Source organism: Nycticebus coucang, chromosome X (genome assembly GCF_027406575.1).
Source record: "Nycticebus coucang isolate mNycCou1 chromosome X, mNycCou1.pri, whole genome shotgun sequence".
Taxonomy (NCBI): domain Eukaryota; kingdom Metazoa; phylum Chordata; class Mammalia; order Primates; family Lorisidae; genus Nycticebus; species Nycticebus coucang.
The window spans coordinates 32,877,859-32,899,521 of NC_069804.1; the positions used below are offsets into that span (position 1 = coordinate 32,877,859).

The following is a 21,663-nucleotide window of genomic DNA, read 5'->3' on the forward strand; positions in this document are numbered from 1 at the left end:
TTTGTAAAATGAGGATAAAAAGAATATCTACCTCATATGGCTATGAGTACTCATATTACTTCTGAGTACAGTATCACAGGTACTCATAATTAAATATTTCCCGGGGAAAAAAGTGAATGACAAATAGTGGAGTAGCAAAATTGATATTTCAAGGAATTTTTTAAGGGCTTGGAATTTTATTTTTTAATGTTTTTCCTTTTATTAAGTCATATACACATAGATCATGAATACATTTATGCTTTTATGGGGTACAATGTGTTGATTTTTTTTGGATACAATTTGGAATGGTTACATTAAACTAATTAATATAGCTTTCACCTCATTTATACTTAATTATTGTGTTAAGACATTTATGTTCTATACTTGGTGGATTTGACTTGATCCCTTACAATATGCTCCATAGGTGTGGTCCCACCGTTTACCCTCCCTCTATCAAACCTCCCCCTCCCTTCCTATCCCCCTCTACTTCTCTCCACCATCTTAGGCTATAGTTGTGATCGATCTTTCATAAGAAAATGTGAGTAATTATAAATTGGTTCCATAAAAGGGGAGTTGGAATTTTAGATAACACAATTTCTATGTAAAAAATTTGCAAAGACCTGACTGGTTATGTGTACTTTTACTGTGAGTAACTAGAATCAACAGGTACAAGTTATTTGGAGCCTAAAGTTTAAGTAAATATAAGAACTAGTGATTAAGATAGCATTTTCAAAGCACTAATTTTAAAGTGCTGCTAAAAGTTTATAAGCAGAGGCTAGATGATGGTATATTAGGTTATATTTTAGAAACAAGATTCTTTCACATGGATAATTTTCTAAAATGTTAGCCCTTTGTAGTAAGTTCTCTCCTCTAAATTCAAACAAAAGTTGTATAGTAGCTCAGCTCAATAGAAATATTACACACATCATGTAGGTAATTTTAAATGTTTTAGCTGCCATATTAAAAAATAAAAACAGGTAAAATTAATCTTAATATATTTTATTTTATGAATACTTTCTAAAATATTATCATATAGATCAATAATCAATATGAATTATTAGATTTTTTTTTTAGATAAGAGTTTTACTCTGTCTCCCTAGGTAGAGTGCTATGGCATCATAGCTCACAGCAACCTCAAACTCTTGGGCTCAAGCGATCCTCTTGCCTCAGTTATTCATTTTTTTTTTTTAAGTAGAGACAGGATCTCTCTATTGCTCAGGCTGGCCTTTAACTCATGAGAGCTTAACTAATCCACGGCCTCAGCCTCCCACTGTGCTAGGATTACAGGTGTCAGCCACTGTGCCTGGCCATTAATTAGATATTTTACATTCACTTTTTCATACTACTGTCTTCAAAATTCGCACATATTTTACACTTATGGCACATCTTAATTTGGAGTACCCACATTTCAAGTGCTCAGTGGCCATGTGTGGTTAGTGGCTACTTTTTTGGGCAATCAGATCTATAGCAACTGTTATAACCATGACACTGAAAATAAACTACAGTTCCTTAATAGTTTGAAATGTTATGTAATGTCTTACTAATAATAGCCAAATATTGATGTTTTATGTAATCAATTTTAGTGGATTTAGATTATTCTTTTAATGTTACTCTTATTCACTTGCATTATGTTCTCTGAGAGGAATTTTCCAGAAGCCCTCGAGGTATAGGAAAACTCATGGGAGTGAGTCTGTGATCTATTCAGTCAGAAGTCTCTGTGCTCACATGTGTAATCCTAGGTTATGTTACACCAGCAGTTCTCAACTTGTTGGTTGCGACCCCTTTGGGGGTCTCCTGCATATCAGACATTTACATTAGGATTCACAACAGTAGCAAAATTACAGTTATGAAGTAGCAACAAAAATAATTTTATGGTTGGGGGTCACCACAACATGAGGAACTGTACTAAAGGGTCGTGGCACTAGGAAGGTTAAGAACCACTGTGTTACACTATCTCGCATATATTTGAATATAATGTTATCTGGCTATTGAGGATATATTCCTTCTCTCCCTAAACATATTTTCAATCCTTGAAGTTGGCAACATATCTTATACTACTTTGTGGTTTTGACAGCAAATGTAGCCCTTTTTTGTACAGGAAAGGTGCTTATAATATAAATTAGAAGTTTTAGAACTCCCCATATATTAACTGAATTAACCAGTGACCAATTTTATAACCAAAATAACCATAAATAATCAATTCAAGTATTTTAGCTGTATTATTAGCAAGATTCCCTCAGCCACTGACATCTATGTGAATAGACACAAGGAGTTGAAAAAAACCTAATTACTTTCCTAAGAGTTCACTAGCTCACTATTAGGTCATGACAATTCTAATAGAAAAACACTTTCCCAACCAGTTAAAGTTTTACATGCCCTTCCTTGGTTTTCATTGTCTTTGCAATTTGGAATTCTTATACGAGCTATAAAAGGAACATATACTAAGGTAGCATCTATAATTTAATAGCTCATTCTTGAGTCATCAAATCTTAAAACAAAGTATACAATGTCTGATTTGCATTTCAGAATTATGGGAAGTTGTTGAAATCAGTTTCAAGCAATGTTTATAACTCATCTTAATGATTGAGTCAATTACTTCTATTGATTTTAACAAAAACATGTGACCACTGAAGAACTAGAATCACAATTAAATCACACAGTGTTAATGCACACAAGATAGGTATTAGAATATATAGAAAATAGTGAAACCACAGTTACAATATTGTAGGAGAAAGTATATAGCAAGTGTAGGGTTGACACATTTGGATTTTTTACTTACCTTTTAATTTTAAGAGGGTTAGCATTACTGTGAAGTCATACAAAATACATATAAAGTAGCACATAGGGAAGTTTAACAAACAGATAAATGGACACAAAAGAAAGAAGAGACAGAGAAACTGAGAAAGACAACACTTTTTTTCCTTGATTTTTTAATGTTGTTTCAAATTTCTTAACAGCTATTAATTGTGCTTTGTTGGATAATTTAAGGATTAATCAAATTTAAGGCTTTGTTGAAGTTTTGGCATTAAAGGTGATTTATATAACAAGTTAAGAAAGAATAACACTGAAGATAAACAAAATCAATTACAAACTGATTCATTGTAAATTGAAAGCATTCGATATTACTCAGATACACTTTATTGATTTTAAAATGGAAGCTTTCCTTGGTTAAATATTACTTCAGCGTGCATAGATACACTAGTATAATAATGACTGTGTTTACACAGACAGAAAACTTAACATTTGTTAATCTGGACCATGGCATCTTAGTAATCATAACTTACCACTATATTCAAATTACACTAACATTTAAATTGAAAATAAATAATCCAAGTGCTACAGATTGGCTTTAACTTGCTTAAAATCAACCAGTCTCCTCTTTCCATTTTGTAGCTTTGAAAATTTATCATTGCAATATTGGTATGGAAAAACAAAAATAATTCATAGAAATCCAATTGAATAGTGTCAAGGATCAATAACACCCTGTAATACAGAAAAGACAGACTAGTGATACGATATAAGAGTTACTTCGAAACAGTCTACTTGCAGAGAAAAAAAGATGAGAGGACTGAAAAGGTACTACATCTGTGTTCAAACAAAGATAATCAAATAAAGTTGCTTAAAAAATCATTCTCTTATTTTAAACTTATTAGAGGAAAATACAAGAAAATAGAAGAAATAACATAATCAAAATTAAACATATTGGCTCAGAATAATGACATTAATTTGTCACATTCTTTCAATATTAGGTAAGGTATTGGTTTACCTTCGATGATGAGACTGTAAAAATGAGGTTGATTTGTGAGGCTAATTAATCAGTACATCCTGGTTGGTAGATATTTCAGAATTGCAAACAAAATAGATTGGTGGGTCCAAAGCTAGCCACTGACTTTTTGTCAAGTATAACTTGGAATACGTCTCTATTTCGTGATTACATGAGTTTAGCAGTAGCAAAGGAAATAGAAGAGGAACAGATTTCACTCTAAAATATGTGAGGGACACATAGATTAATAGCAAAACCATAACACTTTGGACAATTTTGTATTTTTGATTTCTTCTGGACTTAGTTCTTTTTTTTCTGTATTCATGTTTTACTTCCTTCCTCCATTGTTTCTTCCCTGACACCTTTTGTTCAATTCTTATTTCTAATATAAAGAAGCATACTAAAATTGCTGTGTTTAAAGTGAAATTAGATATGTTTACAGTAACATGTAAAAGACCAACAATATTTGTTGACCACAGAGGTAATAATCTATGCTGAGTCAGCACATTGGAGTGGGCAAAGCACTGGACCAGGATCTAATATATTGTGACCAGTCTAACTGTGAGAACTGGGGAAAATCACTGGATTCTCTCACAATCCCCTATAAATACCTGAAAGTCTCTGGTACAAAGAACAAGTACTTCTTCGCCTCCTGGCATTGACCAGGGAAATAATTTTACTTTTTAAAAAGACCATAATCAGGAATCACCAAATAGCTTTAATAATTGCAAATGTCATACTAATAAGACCCAGTTAGTTTTATCAAATAACATTGCTCACCAAATTTGATTATACATCTGCACTGAAAACATTTTAAATGATTACAAAAGGGACTTTTTATCAAAGCTTCAATGGAATTAACCTTGTTATGGGGATATCCTTCGAAAAAATGTCGTTAGCATAAATTCTGTTGATAGGTTCATTTGATTCTTTTTATTTCAGTAAAATAAAATTAGCAGGTATATTATTCTATGTTTGGGCATTAATCTGTTACTATTTCCTGAAGACATTAGCTATAAATATCATATTTAATACTCTACAAATTATTTAATATTCAGAAATATTTAAGTTTTCATCTAATTTAAAAATTTATTTTTGAAGATTTGACTAAACATAAATATTAAGGTATAATAACTGTACCAATTAACAAATTGTATTTTTTGTCAAAGAATGTGTTAAATTAGAACCCAACGAGAAATAGAGTGCATAGGGGAAAAAATAAACATATTTGTATTGAAAAAGTTGACTGGAGAATGTTAGGTTTTAATTAAATGTTTCCAATCCAGTTAATCTTAATTTGACATTGTAGATCACATTTATAAGATGCATCATTTATTTTTCCATCGATATAGCCAAAATATCTGCATAGACAACTGTTGAATTATTTTTCACAATTGAAGACATATATATATATTTTTTTAACTTTTTTTTTGAAGACATATTTTAAGACAGATTAGACCACTATGCATTTTTTGGCACTGAGATAGTCTACATCAATGGGAAACTCACTATTTCTCACAATCCCCTATAAACATCTGAAAGTCTCTGATCTAAAGAATGACTACTTTTACATTTTCTGACACTGATTAAAAGCAAAAAAGAAGCAAAGATAAAAAAGCTTGACACTTTAGAATTATGATAGCACTCAAACTACTACTGTTTAAATACATGGTGCCAGATTGCTCGAATCTTCTATTACAGCTGTAATACATATGTCAATATAGAATCTGATACATGAATTTTAGCACCAATTGTCAAGCCTTATATGGAAATTAAATAACAAAGGGCACATACATCCTATAGCACATAAGCCTTAATAAATGATTAAGGGCAGAAAAAAAATAAATTCACAATTTTTTGGTTAGTTATCAATTTCAGGGTCAGCGATTTCATGTTTTAGCTCCTTAGAAAATTGAATGTTCGATTGCAAGAGGGACTTTACCTAACAATTGCAATCAGTGTAACCTGGCTTAATGTACCCTCAATGAATCTCCAACAATAAAAAAAAAAAAATCAAAAATCAATCAAGAAAAAAAGAAAATTGAATGTTTTCTAAATCTCTAGAAGAAAATATTATACAATGTAAGTAAATTATATGTATAAATTTCATAGTATTTTATAACAAAGTAAAATAATTGCCTATATTAATAGGGCACAGCTAAAGCTTGTATAGTAAAAATTCTTTTTTTTTTTTTTTTTTGCAGTTTTTGGCCAGGGCTGGGTTTGAACTTACCACCTCCAGAATATGGGGCCGGCGTCCTACTCCTTTGAGTCACAGGCGCTGCCCAGTAAAAATTCTTTTGAAACTAAATATTACAACCCGATACATATTGAATGTATTTTATTGTTTCTGTTCATATACAGACTTTCCCACTCAATCAGAGTTGAATCCTGAGTCATTCTGAGTTCATCATCTTGTTGCCCCTAATATGCAATAATTAAACTTTAGGCTAGTTCTCAACATCTCCTGATCAGTGACTCTCAGTATGTGTTCTCTAGATCATTACTGTCAATGTTACCTGGAAAAATGTTAGAAAGGAAAATTTTAGGGCTCTACCTCTGAGTCAGATTCTCTCCATTTGGACTCAGAAATCTGTGTTTTAGTAATTCCTCACATATGCAAACAAAAAATAGAGTATCATTGCTCTTGACAAACACTTTTTTTTCCTACTTCCATAACTATCTCTTTCTTTGAGGTCATTATTAGACTATTGCAATAGTATTTTAACTGGTTTTCCTACTTCATGTCATTATTCAGTGGAATTATCCTCACAACCATTGCTAGACTAATCTTTGCAAAAAACAAAAAAATTAAGAAGTCCTCATTGCTTATTGAATTAAGCACAAACTATTATTCTGGTTGTCTATGACCTCTTCACACTGTAGCTAACCATCCTCTTCAGCCTTACCTTCCACAGCTAAAGTCCCATTCCCTGTATTTCATAGGCAAACTAAATTTACTCCCCATTGAACACACTGTGCACTCTTCATACAGGTTTATCCTGAATTGTCATCTCCTCTGTGTTGCTAGAGTGGCCACTAAATTCGCGTACCATGTACTCACTCTCAACCCAGTATCTATGAATATATCTGGCTCCATCATTAAACTGTAAGCTCCTTGAATCCATTACATCTTATCTATCAATGGAGCCCACGTTAACAAACACTGTGATCTAATAATAGTACATGATTGGTAAGAGTTCAACCAGTTTGATCCCTTTTCTCAACTCTTCCTTCAGTAGTTCATTAAGATCCATCTCAACTACCATCTGTCCCAAATTGCTGATTCCCTTTCTCAAATTTGGCTTCTGGAAGGATGGAGAGGAATAGCTAGAGCTACCTTAAGCCATAGTACTAAGTAGTCAATTTATTTCTTCCTATGCTCTGTCTCCTGGCACCTTCTTTCCCTTATAATACTCTTTGTCTCCAGCCATGCCACTATGCTCAGATGCCCTAAAGCAGAGAGAGTTGAGAAAACATGTGTCTCCTCATTCATTTTATCAACTTTACTCAAGGTTCTAAAATTTTTTGTTTCATTTTTATAATTCTGGTTCTCCTCATTAAAATTGCTATTTGCTTATACTGATTTCACATACATTAAGAGAGATTAAGCTTTCTTAAAGCCATCGGATACTCTTGGGTAACCTTAATGAAATGGGAAGAGGCATCACGTCATGCATTTTAAGGGCTGTATTTGGGGAAAACAGAACTTCCTACTACTTCTTAAATTTATCCACTTGTTTATCTACAGGCTGGTCCTTGTCATGTAAATAGCAAAGACATGTCCTCCTGGCTCCATCTATTCCATCAAATACCAGAAGAAGAAATTAGCCATTCCTCCATATTTTTGGTCCATTAATTTTGTATCAGCCCTCTGAATTTGGTTGTATATATATATATGGATGGAAATAATCACAGATATTAAGGACATTTGTACTATTTCATATCTGTATAATAATACATTTAAAAATGTTTTTATACATTAATTCATTTGATCCTGACTATAATCTTGAGGTTAAAATAAGATAGATAGTCATCATCTTCCTAATTTGTAGATGGAAATGAGGCTCTGAGTGGTAAGGCAGTGATATCCATGATCATACAACTGGTACTGTGCTCAGCTAGCAAAGAAAGTTTAGTGGTTTTACCTTCAGAATTTTCTATTCTCAAAAAAAGAAAAAAAAAAAAAGAATTTTCTATTCTCACCATACTGCTCCTTACTGATGGCAAAATTATCTTTCCTGAGAGCTGCACCTGGACAGTCAATGCCTCAGCCAATTTGAACTGGGGATACCAGTGCTCTTTGCTTTCTTGGCTTTGGAATTTCTTGTAGGAGAACTTCCTAGTCCTTGTAGGAGATATGGGAGTATCTAACTTTGTATTCTTCACCAAATAGTACATCTAGAAGTTTTCAGTGAGTTTTTAGGAGAAGTTTTTGCTCCACTGAATTGCTCTTTCCTGTTGACCTTTAAAAGGCTAGACTGAAATGAGTTCTGACACTGAGTCCGTGGATCTACCCATATACAGTCTCAACCTGCTTTTACTTGTTTTTCTTTATTACCATAGATTTCCCCCCCGCCACCCAGGTTATTCTCCTTCATGAACCTTAACCATAGACTCAGCCATCGAAGAGTCATATTCCCATCTAATATTACTCTTCCTAACCCCTACTATAAAGGCGTTTGGTTTTGAGATCAAAGGCCACCCTTAAGACTTCCAGCACTTTCAGAACTTCCCTATTCTAAAAGCAAATGCACAAACCATTAAATATCTTGAATTCTTTATTTAATCAAAATTATATTATGGAAAGATAAAAGTTTAGAACTAGCAAGGACCTCTGCACTAATTTAAGTCAGTAATTTAGCACCACGTTTTATGAGCACAACTTGTATCTTCTGAACCCAATCATAGAAAGGAGAGGGATAAAGTGACAAATCTCTCCTCTGCCTAGAACCTCCATTAGTTTTCATTTTCTATAGTTAATTTTAGAAAATAACTCATTGGGGGGGTTAGTTTTCCTTTCAAAAACTACTAATTTAAGTCCCTTAAATTGCAAATACTGAAGTGGATGTACAGAGAAATCACATGCTCTGACTATGACTGACAAAGGTAAGGCTAAAATTCAGTCTTCTAAATCCATTGTTCTCTGTGCTAGGATTGCCTCCACATTAGTTGAGTATCTCCATGAAGACGTGGTAATGTCAAACATATTTTATGATTGCAATAAATATTTACTTTTGTGTTTGTAAACAGATACTTCTGAAGCAAATTTCTTTACATCCTTATATACAAAATGGAAGCTCCACATCATTACATGACGTGATGACTAAATAAGCAAAGCATCACATATGTTTTATCTCCGTGGCTTTGTTTTCATTTTGACAATAGAGCATACTCATCTCTTCAGGGCCACAAAATGGGGACATCATTGCACTCAGTTGCCTTTACTAATTTAGAGGGAAAAATACTTTGAAAAGTAACCATGTCATTAGTCAATTAATATATAATCAAAAATATTGATTTGAATTGTTTTATGCCTTATTTCAGTGGGGTAAATAAAAGACATCTATTGGGTCACTAGATGCATGATTTTCTGAGGTATACACACAAATTCAAGTAGAATATAGAATGAAAAGTCATTCACTTCTATTGGTTAGGTCTGTCACTTCTACGATAGAGAATGGATTCCACCTATTTTCAGTAACTGCAAGTCACAATATTGCAACATCATTTACCTCAAAATAATATCCTGTTTTCAATATTCTATAGCTTAGTGATTAAAAAGCATATATATATACATACATATATGATGAGAAGAATATAAAACTTAGTAGTGAAGTAGTACATGTTTAGATGATTGAAATAAACTTTCTTTGGTTGTTTAATTAAGTCACTGATATCTACAGAAGTAAACCCAATTAATGGTCTTTATAAGTAACAGAGTAAATTCTTGAAGGAAACTGTACTCTGACAATTAAATTTCAGAGTCTATCAGATGTGTTTTAGTTGTTTATTACTTACTTAAACATATATATGTGTGTATAGATATATAGATAGATAGATGTAGAAATAAGTAGTTAACTACTATAAATAAATAGCAATGAATTAAGGTAAGCTAACAACTTGTGTTTTAGGCTGTTGAATTTTGAAGGGTAAAATATGTATTTGTGTATAAACTATTTAGAATTCAACATATCACATTTCATATATTTTGAAAACTACTTCAAATATGCACTATTAGGTATAACACGATGATACATTATAATGCCTTAGAAAAAGTAGCAATTTTAAAGCCATGACATTATCGGGTGTTCATACTTGTCAAAATATTTTTAACATGTTTTCCTAATTTAACAGGAATCAGTACTTACCTGATGTATTGCATATTCTCTCAAAAATACTTCAACAGTTTTTCTCATTTAAGATCATTTCTAACAATTATCTATATGCATATACTTATATATACTTTTTATATTTGAAAGCATATCATATATATTGAAAATTTTGTCAAGCTAAATCCATAAATTTAGGGGTAAGTCCTTGCATTTCAAATATTCCCCAACCATTCAAATTCTATAATATTATGTTTACATATTTTTGCAAACTACTTATTGGGTAAGATTTTGCCTTCATAAAACGTTACACAAATATAAAGGCTATCATGCAAAAGTTTCATATACCCTGGTTCTTCGTTAAATAGAAAAAAATACAAATCAGTATATAAAATTACAAAAATTAGGATATATAAGCTTTGCAATGATTTCTTTTTCATGGCTTGAACATTTCATATGACCTAAAGATTTTTGTCATAGTGTCTGCAATTAGCAAGAGCAAGTGAAATACACATATGTGAGCAACCAGAAAAGAGGTACAAACACCCGAGATCATGCAGATGTACAAGGCCTCATTTCTTGTATTTAATCTATATTACATACAAGCAATATTATATGTGGCAAAATATATTAGCAGTGCATTCTTTTCACAGATGTCCTTTGTGCTTTTGTTGTTGTTGTTTTTGGCTTGCAGCATGCTATTTATTACGTTTTTGTTACTTTGCTATAGGTGACCCCTGAAAGAACACATGTAAACCAGTGCAGAATGAAGTTTTGGAATAGCTGTGGCAGAAAAACAAACTAGTGGGGGGGGGCAGGGGGGGAAGAGAGGGTGGGGCAGAGAGAGAGAGAGAGACAGACAGAGAGATATTTATCTCCCATGACAGTCAGTGGTAAATTTTCCTTAAATACATTTTGGCCTTCATTTTCCTTTTGAAAACCTTGCCGTGGGGCTTGCTTGCCCCCTTCAGAGCACTGTGCAACCTTCGCATGAGATCATTTAGCACTAGTTTCCACCTTGGAGTAGATCTTCCTACCTTTCCAGTCTTAATTCTGTGAGAAATGGCTGCAAATCGATGGTTGAGCTCTGAGATTTGAGGCTCTACTACTTTCCTGCAGTGTTCTCCACGGTTTGCCATCAAGTTTGCTGCTTGGTCACGTGTGGAGTCCACCTTTGGGCGCATGTCATTCAGTTCGGCCTTTAAACGCTATATTCCATGAGCAAGAGAAAGGGCTTGAAGTTAGTAATTCATGGAGGAAATGGGGTCTGGGGGGTGGGGAGTCAGGGAGGGTCATGTGAGGGGAAGACAGAGATTAGGGGGAATTAGGGGAAAGAGAGAGAAAGGGAGGGAGAGAGAAAGGGAGGGAGGGAGGGGGAAGTGCGTGCCAAAGACTAGAAAGGGAAGAAAAAAGCCAACTTCCATAAAATGGGTTGCTACGTGCCTATTTTGAAACGTTTAGTTAGTCCCAGCAATGACTAGGGATGTTTTTCTGACTTCTGTTTTCTGCAGCAATTGTGATGTTTTATATTTAGTCTTATTTTATCTTATCTTTACTGAACTTCATAGTTGAAGAACATAAATATGTGCCCAGAAGGCAAGAGAGCTAAAAACCACTTTTATATGCCTTCCTGGTACACTGGACTTCCTCTTTGCTTTTATATTGAGTGTCTCAGAACAAAATGTTTTTTTTTTTTTTTTTTTTTTTTTTTAACAGCTATGGATTCTGTGTCACATATGTGGGTATTCAGGGATCTTCTGCCTGACCCAAGGGGATACAGAGGTTATAATTCTAAGAACGCAGTTCTTAATATTCCAAAGTCCGTGAAGGAATTTCACCATGAGATGACATTCCTCACTACACATCAAGGGAGAATAAAGGAGAGAGTACGCAGCACAGATCCACACAAAACTATGGTCCAGACAATGGGGTAAATATGTTTTCAGGATGGCCTCAAATGCATTTCCAACTTTTCTTTAAAATGGAATTATAATCTTCAGAAATGTTGGAATTAGATTATGGTGCTGATTGTGAAACTTGGCCAATATACAAATAACCAGTGAATTATACATTTTGAAAGGGTAAATTTGATACTGTATGTATTTTATTTCAATCAAAAGAACACAAAAGAAAAAAATGAATTGTAATCTGTACAAAATAGCAATGGCATAAGAGGAAAATAAATTCCATGGGCAGAAACTATAATCTTTGAGTTTTCCTTGAATAGTAACCACTAGTCAAATAAAATTATTGAAAATTTCATCAAAAAATGATCATTAATTTAGAAGAGATTTGTTAAGACTCAACTGTTTAACTGAGAAAGGAGATGTCATCAAATAGAGACAATGTAATGACAATAGGGCATATTTGCACATTATATCTCTCAGACTCCTTTTGCTTTTGAGAAAGAAGAACTCGGAGTTCTTTATAATTAGTTTCAATACAAAAAGAGAGAGCCTGCAGCCGTTTTTGCTTCACATATAGTTAAAACCAAACCAAACCAAACCAAACCAAAACAAAAAAACCCCTCCATTTTACTTAAGGCCTGCATCAGGATGAATTACTAAGATTTGGATGTTGCATAGGATAAAAAATCCAGGTGATTGGATTTCATGTGTTGATTCAGATGGGCTCAATGAATGGTAGTGGGCAACTGATTTTTATGTTCGATAACAGAATGTAGTACAGCCATTAAAAGCAATATGATATCAAAAAATATCCTGGAATCTCTTTCTGAACAGATTTTTAATTGGGTGTAATTAGCAGAGAGGTGCATTTGGAAAGCTATCCAGATTACAAAACTTTTCAATGTCATTAATTCCTATTTAAAGGAGGAAATGGGGGGGGGAGAGAGGGAGGGAGGGAGAGAGGAGAGAGGGAGGGATGGTTTTACTTTTATTGAGGAGGTCTTAGCGTCTTCTAGGACAAAGCTGACTGATATAATTGTTGTGCAGTTTGAAAATTACTTTTCATAATATTATATTTGCTACCTTAAGCACATCTTCCTTTTGCTGCGGTTTCTTTTTCTCAGATTCATCCAAAAGAGTATCAGCCTGAATGATCCACTTTGTGATGTGATTCACATTCTGATGGAAAGTCTCCATGTGCTTCTGGTAGTCCTTCATTGTACAGAGACATACACGGACATAATTCGTTACACAACATAATCAAGGGATATGCTTTCCTTTCAATAATTTTACAAAGACAAAAATATAGTAAAACATAGTATCATTCATATTACTTTTGAGATACCCACATAGAACACATCAGAAACCTGGAGAAAATACAATCAATATAGACACTGACATAAGAGCCAGCAGATTTGTCCAGTTGAAGAAGTTTCAGACACAATTATTATTGAATGCTAATATAGTTTTTTTTTTTTTTTTCTTATGACAGAGAGGGTTTGTAAAGCTTCTAGCATTGAGTCTTACCAATAAAAGGTTTAACCACTCTTCTGCTCGGGAAGTGACAGCTATCCAGTTACTGTTCAGAAGACTGAGTTTATCTTCTACCAAGGTCTCCTTTTTGCCAAGAACTGTTTTTAAGACCTCTCCTATCTCTGTGACACTCTTCAGGTGAACCTTCTGTTTCTCAATCTCTTTCTGAGTAGCCTGTGAAAAAGAGAATTGAACTACAAATAATGTAGTAGCCTGAAAATTTAACGCTTACGAATGTCTGCGTGTAAAAGTTTAAATCTATAACCATGAAAATCATACCATACATATTACACTTTCGTTATTGGGCATATATGTGTATGTATTTATACATAAACATGATTTATCATTCATGATTATACATGTTTAGTAGATAAACATACACCATCCAAGTAAATATATTTATATTTACTTAATTTTTATATGTAGCGGATAAAGGTAGACCTTTGAAAACTCATGCAGCAATAAGGAACTGCTTTTAGAAAATTCTGCAAATATGGTGCCATTGTGTTTCTACAGTAGGAATTTTCAGCCTTTTGGGGTCATGGATCTCTTTGGCATGTGAAGAAACTTAAGGACTTGCTTTCATAGCAATGTTTTTAAAAGTATAAAATATGATTTTAAATGAAAACAATGATACTGAAATACAATATACAAAACATTTTTTAATTATGCTATAGTAACACATTCTTTCTTTATTAACATGTTAACTAGCAAGACCTAGCATCATATCTTTAGGGTAATTTCAAAGCAATGATGAGCATCCCTGGAGTTTTTAAGTCTATCCAATGATTTGAGCATAATATAAAAATATCTGTCATTTCTATTGGTACAAATCATAGGTACTGCTGCTATTGGAATTTGTTGCTAACATTTATAACTTTTAAAAATGCTTGAGTTTGGGCGGCGCCTGTGGCTCAGTGAGTAGGGCGCCAGCCCCATATGCCGAGGGTGGCGGGTTCAAACCCAGCCCCGGCCAAACTGCAACCAAAAAATAGCCGGGCGTTGTGGCGGGCGCCTGTAGTCCCAGCTGCTCGGGAGGCTGAGGCAGGAGAATCGCGTAAGCCCAAGAGTTAAGAGGTTGCTGTGAGCCGTGTGACGCCACGGCACTCTACCCGAGGGCGGTACAGTGAGACTCTGTCTCTACAAAAAAAAAAAAAAAAATAAAAATGCTTGAGTTTTAGGTGAATGAAAATAAAGATGTATTTTTTCCCTAATCCTAGTTCGCAGACCTCAATTTCATCCACATATCCAGATTAAATTCTTCTAAGAGAGCAGCACTATTTCCTAACACTTGATTTAGAAAAAATTTGCATATATTGAGAAAATATGTAGATTGTTGATGGATAAAACTGGTCTGAGAACAGATGTTTATTGCTTGCCCTACCGAAAGCCCCTTTCTTGGGACAGGGCATGACTGACCATGTGATCTCTTTGCACTCCCCTCCCTCGGCCCCCGATTCCTCCCTTGTTTGCCTAATCAGCCAGCTGTTGGACACTCACAAGGAGCTGAGCCAGAGCCTGATATGTCCTTTCTCAAGAGGATTAACTGGGGGATACAGAGACTGCGATTGGCAAATAAGCTGAAAATCCATTTCCAAATGGAGCTAATATTTTCATTACAGAAAGCCAAAGCAAGACAAAATTGCTGAGTAGGAGCCATCAGAAGCAAGCAGAGGATGACCACGTGCAAAGAGTCAAAGGTAATAAAGGCACACAGAGCGACTGAGGAGACCCACGTGTGATAACAGAGAGGCAATGTAAGACTAGCTGATATCGAATTTCTTACTCCTGGATGCTCTCAACAGGTCTTTTCTATCTTTATAGTATACATAAGTAGCCCTTGTGATGGTCTTTCTTCTACACCATCAGGTCCTGGCCCACTAACCATCACTTAATAATTTTGTTTTGTGGCAGCAAAAAATAATAATAATAATAATAATTTTGTTTTGTTTTTGCCTTTGACATCAAATATGCAGGGGGAATAAAAGGAGTAAAAAGATTGTATAAAACATTTCTATACAAGACAGAATCACTGTTTCTTCAATCCTAAGATATTGTTTTGTATATGTGTCTGTGTTTTTCAATGTAAAAACAACATGAAAATAAGCCAATGAATGCCAGATGAACTTTCCAGCTACCATACACAGGGTTGTCATGCAGGTGTCATTTGTTGCACACGAGTGAACCCAGCAATTCATACAATCGATTTGTTCATAGGTAATTCTACTCAATTTTTTTTTTTTTTTACAATTATGAGAAGTACCTCCGTTGGGTGAACAAAGTCCCCTTCTCTGGAGGTTGATTTGTGAACAGACATGGACTAGATTTTAACCTTTTCAATCTTTTGTCTTTACCCTTGTGTTGGATACAACCTTTACAACCATAGACGTTGGCTATTGTTCTAGGCACTATGAGTAAAATGGGAGAGAAGTAAAATCGCTGTCCTTTGAAAACTTATATTCAAGTATGATTTGTCAAAGGCATGGGAATATATGCAAATGATCGTTTTCTATCTCCTATATTCCTGTCTAGTGGCTCACCACACAGTTTATTTGTAACAATAACAGTTCAAAAATTGAATCTTAATTTATATGTGGATCACTAATTGTCTCCCAAATGTCTTCATAAAAATGACATGTTTAGCATCAATGTAAAAAGTTATCATGTACATGTATTTTTGTTTCTTACATACTAGATGATGTAATTAAAAGCAATGCAAATTTCCAAAGCTCAGAATAGATCAGAAAAGTTTTGAACTTAGGAAATATTGTCACAAATAGTTCCAGGATCACAAACAACTATTATGCCTCAAACATCTGCCAAAATCCTCCAGCTGATTTTGAACATAAAATGTTTAATAACCAATTGTATCTCAGTTAATGGGAATAATAAAGCAGGAAATGCGGACTAGTTTCTAGTGTCTTTTTAAGTTCCTCAAAAACTATAAGAAAATTAAAAGTTGTTCAACTTATCACCATCATGAATATGTGTTTGAACAAAGCAGTGATCATTATGGTGGTTTATAACTGCTCATGGTTAAAAGTGTTTCATGAGAAAATTTACATTTTGATTGTTCAAAAAGAAAAAGAGAACTGGAATTAACTTTTTATCTTTAGTATTTAAAAATAATCTGGTATTTAATCATTTAACTATTTTTAGTTAGGAAAAATATTGTGTTCATTTGATAGTTTATTTTTTTCCACAAGTATGTTTTTAATCAAAGGTATGACTTAATAATATCTTTTTTAAATGTGATATTTAAGACCTTCGGAAAGCAATACACTGATCTGGCTTTCTGAAGGTCTTACTAAATATCAATTAGTCAATTTACTGAGGTGCCTAATATTCAGTCTGCACTGTGCTATTCACTACCAGAGATAAGGAAGTGATCTTTACATGACCTACTCTTATTGTGCCTATAGCATAGCTGCAGAGAAAATATTCAATGCAAGAAAGTAATTTCATATCATACTAGAAAGAACATAATTTTTTGGAAAAAGATGATTCATGGCTGGAATAAGCATGGATGGCTTCAAGGAAGAAGTGACACTCGAAACTAGAGTTTATCATACAGGACTGAATGGTTTGGACTGATTAAAGATGAAGTAGAAAGAAATTAGAAGGAATGAAGGTTGGGATAAAAGGCTATCAGAAGCATATGTTATGAGGTTGTTGAGGATTTGTTTTCTCTTACTGCAGTAATTTTCCATAAACAGGAGGAGGTCTGGACCTGCAGATGTCTAGAGAACTAATGAGCTTTGCCCATTCTATTTATATAATTATTCATACCTCTCTAAGGGAGCTAGTTAATTTATGAGGTTGGAGAGATGGGAACAAAGAATTGAACATACATGGCAACTTCTTCCCTTCAAGAGCATCTAATTCTCAGCACACATGACTTCTTCTGCCTTGTGGGGTGGAGGAGGGTTTTGGAAGGTCTACTTTTCTAAAGGGGCAAGTTTAAATCGAATAACTAAATTGGCTAAGTTATACCTCAGACCCTTTAGGTTATTCAGTCATGTAGTAATGTGACAGCTTCCTCCAGGGCTGATGTCAAAGCTAAAGAAAAAGATTGTGTACACAGAGTTTTATTTTGACCTATGACATAGTCATAAAACTACTTTTGAGAGATTCAAAAGCAGTTCAATGTGAACTATACACTTAGAGGGATTTTGTGACATAGGAAAAAATGTCTGAATTGAGTAAAACTCAGTGTATACATAAATTGCCATAAATCAACATATTTTTCCATATATATAATTTGTAACATTTTATAGGTCCAGAACAGTCTACATATTATGCATGAACTTGCATTATTTCAAATAAATTCGTCATCTATTGTCTAGCCATAACAATTTTAAATGCTGCTATAAATTCCTTATAATAAATTAATGGGTAGAGTAATTTATTCTAGTGAAGACACATCCTGTGTTCATGGGAAGGATGAAAAATACATTCTGATTCATTCTCCATATCTACAAGTTTAATTGATTATAGACACATTAAATGGCATGTTATGTTCAGGATTTAGCCATGAGCTCATCAATTCTCATCACTGATGCTGATTATGATGGAGACAATTTTTTAAATTTTATTTAAAAGTAAAACTGTAAAAAGTATTGGCATAATTATGTGGTCTGGTAGGAACACATCCACAGATATTTTCCTTCAATGGTCAAGAAGTGTAGTTCACTTGGGTTCGACGATCTCTCTCCCTCATTTCACATTTTTACAAGTTTTCCAGAGTCTTCCACAAGGTTTTTGGAATTTCCCAAGGACTTAGATTCTTATGAGAACTTCTCTATCTGATCTTCTATTATTTCTACCCTTTCTTTTTATTTAAGTTTTAACCTCTTAAGAGTCTCCTGTTCTATAGATTCTTTATTCTTTTTGAATTTACATGATGCTTTATTTTTTAAAATTAAATCATAGCTGTGCACATTAATGCATTTATGGGGTACAATGTGCTGGTTTTATATACAACTTGAAATACTTATAACGAACTTTCACCACACTTTTTAAATTATGAAACCAATATATAACCACCCACACGTCTATATGAAAGCTATAACCCAGCTACAGCCCAAGATGAAGGGGGAAGGGGGGGAAAGGGGAAGGATGGGTGGAGGGAGGGTAATTGGTGGGACCACCTATGGTGCATTTTACAAGGGCACATGTCAAATCTATTAAGTGTAGAGTATAAATGTCAGTTCTATAGATTCTATCTTCACTCAGCCCTACATTCATTCAAATATGTGCCTTAATACCACTTCCTTTTATATTCCACCTTTTACTAGGAGGCTTCTAAGTCCCTGATTTACTTATCACTTATTTATTTTCCCTTTAATATGGATGAAGAATTAACTAGCGCACCCATAAAAAGTATCTTAAAAGGTTCCCTACCTGGGTGGGGGAAGGGGAGAGCAGACAGAGAAAGAAGGGGGGGGAGAGGTGGGGAAAAGGAAGAGCAGAGAGGGAAGGAGGGAAGGAGGGAGGGGGAGGGGGTCTTGGTGTGTGCCACACCTTTTGGGGCAAAACAGGATTGCAAAAGGGACTTTACCTAACAAATGCAAACAGTGTAACCTGCTTTCTTGTACCCTCAACGAATCCCCAACAATAATAAAAAAAAAAAAGGTTCCCCTACCTAAATGAATTCTGCCTTTGGTTAGTCTATGTAAATATTATACTGTTACTGATCATTCGGAATGGGGAAGAGTTCTTTCACCTTTTAGCTACACAGAATATTCACAATAAAATGAATAAATTACCATGCTAGTAATTATCAATTAGCAATTCTAACACGTGTATTTGTCACATTTTTAGGTTTCTGAAATTGAGATGAAACAATTTATATTTACCTTTAAAGGGATAGTTTTTTTTTTTTTACTCACAACAGCTGTGATGCAATCAATGGTGCATCATACAATCTAATATGTCTTAAAGGTGGTGAAATACGACGTTAATTTATTTTTCAGGCCCTTGCGTTATCCTATCACGGCTAGACGCTTAGGACATATTTTACTATTAGGCTAATGTGACAGACTAAGATAATGATAAATTTTAAAAGAACATAAAACATTAAATAGTGGGTTTTATAGCAATGTGTATTGACTTTTTATTAATAAGGTATTGTCTATTAAAAAGAATTTCATGAAAGCGGAATGTGCAGAACAGAAATTATAGCTATGACTATAATGACAGTGAATAGTGACTCCAATGGCATTTAACAGATGTTCTATTTTCTAAGTAACAGCTGCTTGATGCATTCATTGTACCAAGTTAATGATCTGCTAGTGTTATTTCACTTCACAGATAAATTACTGTGCTATCTTTAAAAAAAGATATATAATTTTTCATGGGAATGATAGTGTAACAGACTTTAGAAATAAGTAATAGTTCTCATGCTTTTACAGCTAAGAGGAGTGATGAGTTGAAGCAATTATCAAGATAATCTAGGACCAGAGACTAGATCTCTTTAAACTGTGAAAGCTGATTGTTAAAAAAAAAATACAGAACGTGGTTGACTGAACTGAATGTAGATCTCATCAGACAGCTTGAAATGCATGGTTCTTGTATCACATTATCCAGCCAGTCTCAACTTTGCCAAATATTAGAGTCACTGGCTACACTCAGACCAATTAAATCAAAATCTCTGGGGGTAAGCCCTAGGCCTTGTTATGCTTTTCAAGTTTCCCAGGTGATTTCAGTATGCAGCCAACGTTGAGTACCACTGAGAAACAGAAAGACACATTTTGTCATGAGTTTTTATTGAGTGATATTCATTAAATTCTAGGAGTGAAGTGGAAGAAGAAAGATAATTGAGGGAACTAATAATTATTCTTCCTAATGCTAAATAGCACAAAAATTTGTTTCTAATATAAATGTTAAAAGCACAATAACTTGTTTTATAAGTGCCATTCAGACATTGATTATTTTGTATTATTAAAGATCCTGAATTAAATTTATCATTTTTTGTGCATATGATCCTCTCAGGCAACTCTTGGTGCACTAAGACTGCTGTTAATAAAATCTATTTGTCAGCTTATGAAGAATGGTAGATGTGAAATATCTATAAAGCTGATGAGCTTAATGTATTATAGGACCAAAAAGTATATCCAGGGAATCATATTTGACCATTTTAATTTTTAGATGACACCATGGAATAAGGGGTTTAATGAAGCTGAATTATTTAACTGACTTAGAATTTTTGACGAATGAAACTAAATTAGAAATAAATGAAATCTGTTGGTGATTAAATCAGAAAATCATATAGACTAGATTTCACTGAAACTTATATTTTCCAAACAGAATGCTCTTCAAGGAAGTACATTTTTATTTCCTCACATATTTACTTTCCTATGGTTATATGTTCATGCTTAATTCATATGCTAAATAAGTGGCCAGTAATGGGATATTTAGAATTGATTTACTCATATCCAAATAATCAGAGTGATTTTAATACGTTAACAAATACTATTTGAAATCTAAAATCACACTATTGGGAACAGAAGACAAACTATAATAGATGATAAACCCACACAGGTTTTTCATTTGATTATTTTAATGTGGACTTAGATTTTCTACACTTTCAATTTAGCCATGATTTATTTTATTCTTATAATAATACCCTTTTCTTAGAGTTAGGTTACCTTAAAAGTACTAGAAAATAAGATTTCTAACAATAATCTGATATAGCAGAAAAAGTAATTGAAACCAGAGATACTATGAGATTCTAGTTACAGGTTTACTGTCTGTCAGGACTTCTATTTTTTCATGTATAAACTGGGAAAATTTGATCAGGTAATTGTTCATGTTTCCACTTGTTCTAAAACTTGCAAAATTTTAAATGCATATCAGCATTTTTCTCTTCTTTACAAAAGTTTCTTTGCCATTATATTTTCATTTGTATCTCTTAAATTGCAATGTGTTTTTTTTTTTGCAATTTAGTTTTTGAACAGAGTATTTAATGAGTATATACTATGTATGAGTCAGACACTATTTTATGTCCATGAGAAACACCAGTGAATTAAACAGACTTTTTTCTGTACTCTTGACAAATGAATTGCCTATGCACTACGTCTAAGAGAGTTAGGGATATTCTGACAATATGCTTCCATCATAGTAGCATTAAAGAGGGTAAAATTCATAT

At 33.6% G+C, this 21,663-nt stretch overlaps 1 protein-coding gene across 6 annotated transcripts in view; it reads right to left on the reverse strand.

Moving 5' to 3' along the window:
- The window catches only part of DMD (dystrophin), a 2,416,375-nt gene that overhangs the window by 1,373,267 nt on the left and 1,021,445 nt on the right, over nt 1–21,663 (reverse strand). For all 6 annotated transcript variants that reach the window (XM_053581215.1, XM_053581214.1, XM_053581218.1 and 3 more), the window contains 3 exons: nt 13,509–13,688; nt 13,065–13,193; nt 11,112–11,282 (listed from right to left, as the gene is read on the reverse strand). In XM_053581215.1, coding sequence (XP_053437190.1) covers nt 11,112–11,282; nt 13,065–13,193; nt 13,509–13,688 — 480 coding nt within the window. The remainder of the gene's footprint in view (nt 1–11,111; nt 11,283–13,064; nt 13,194–13,508; nt 13,689–21,663) is intronic.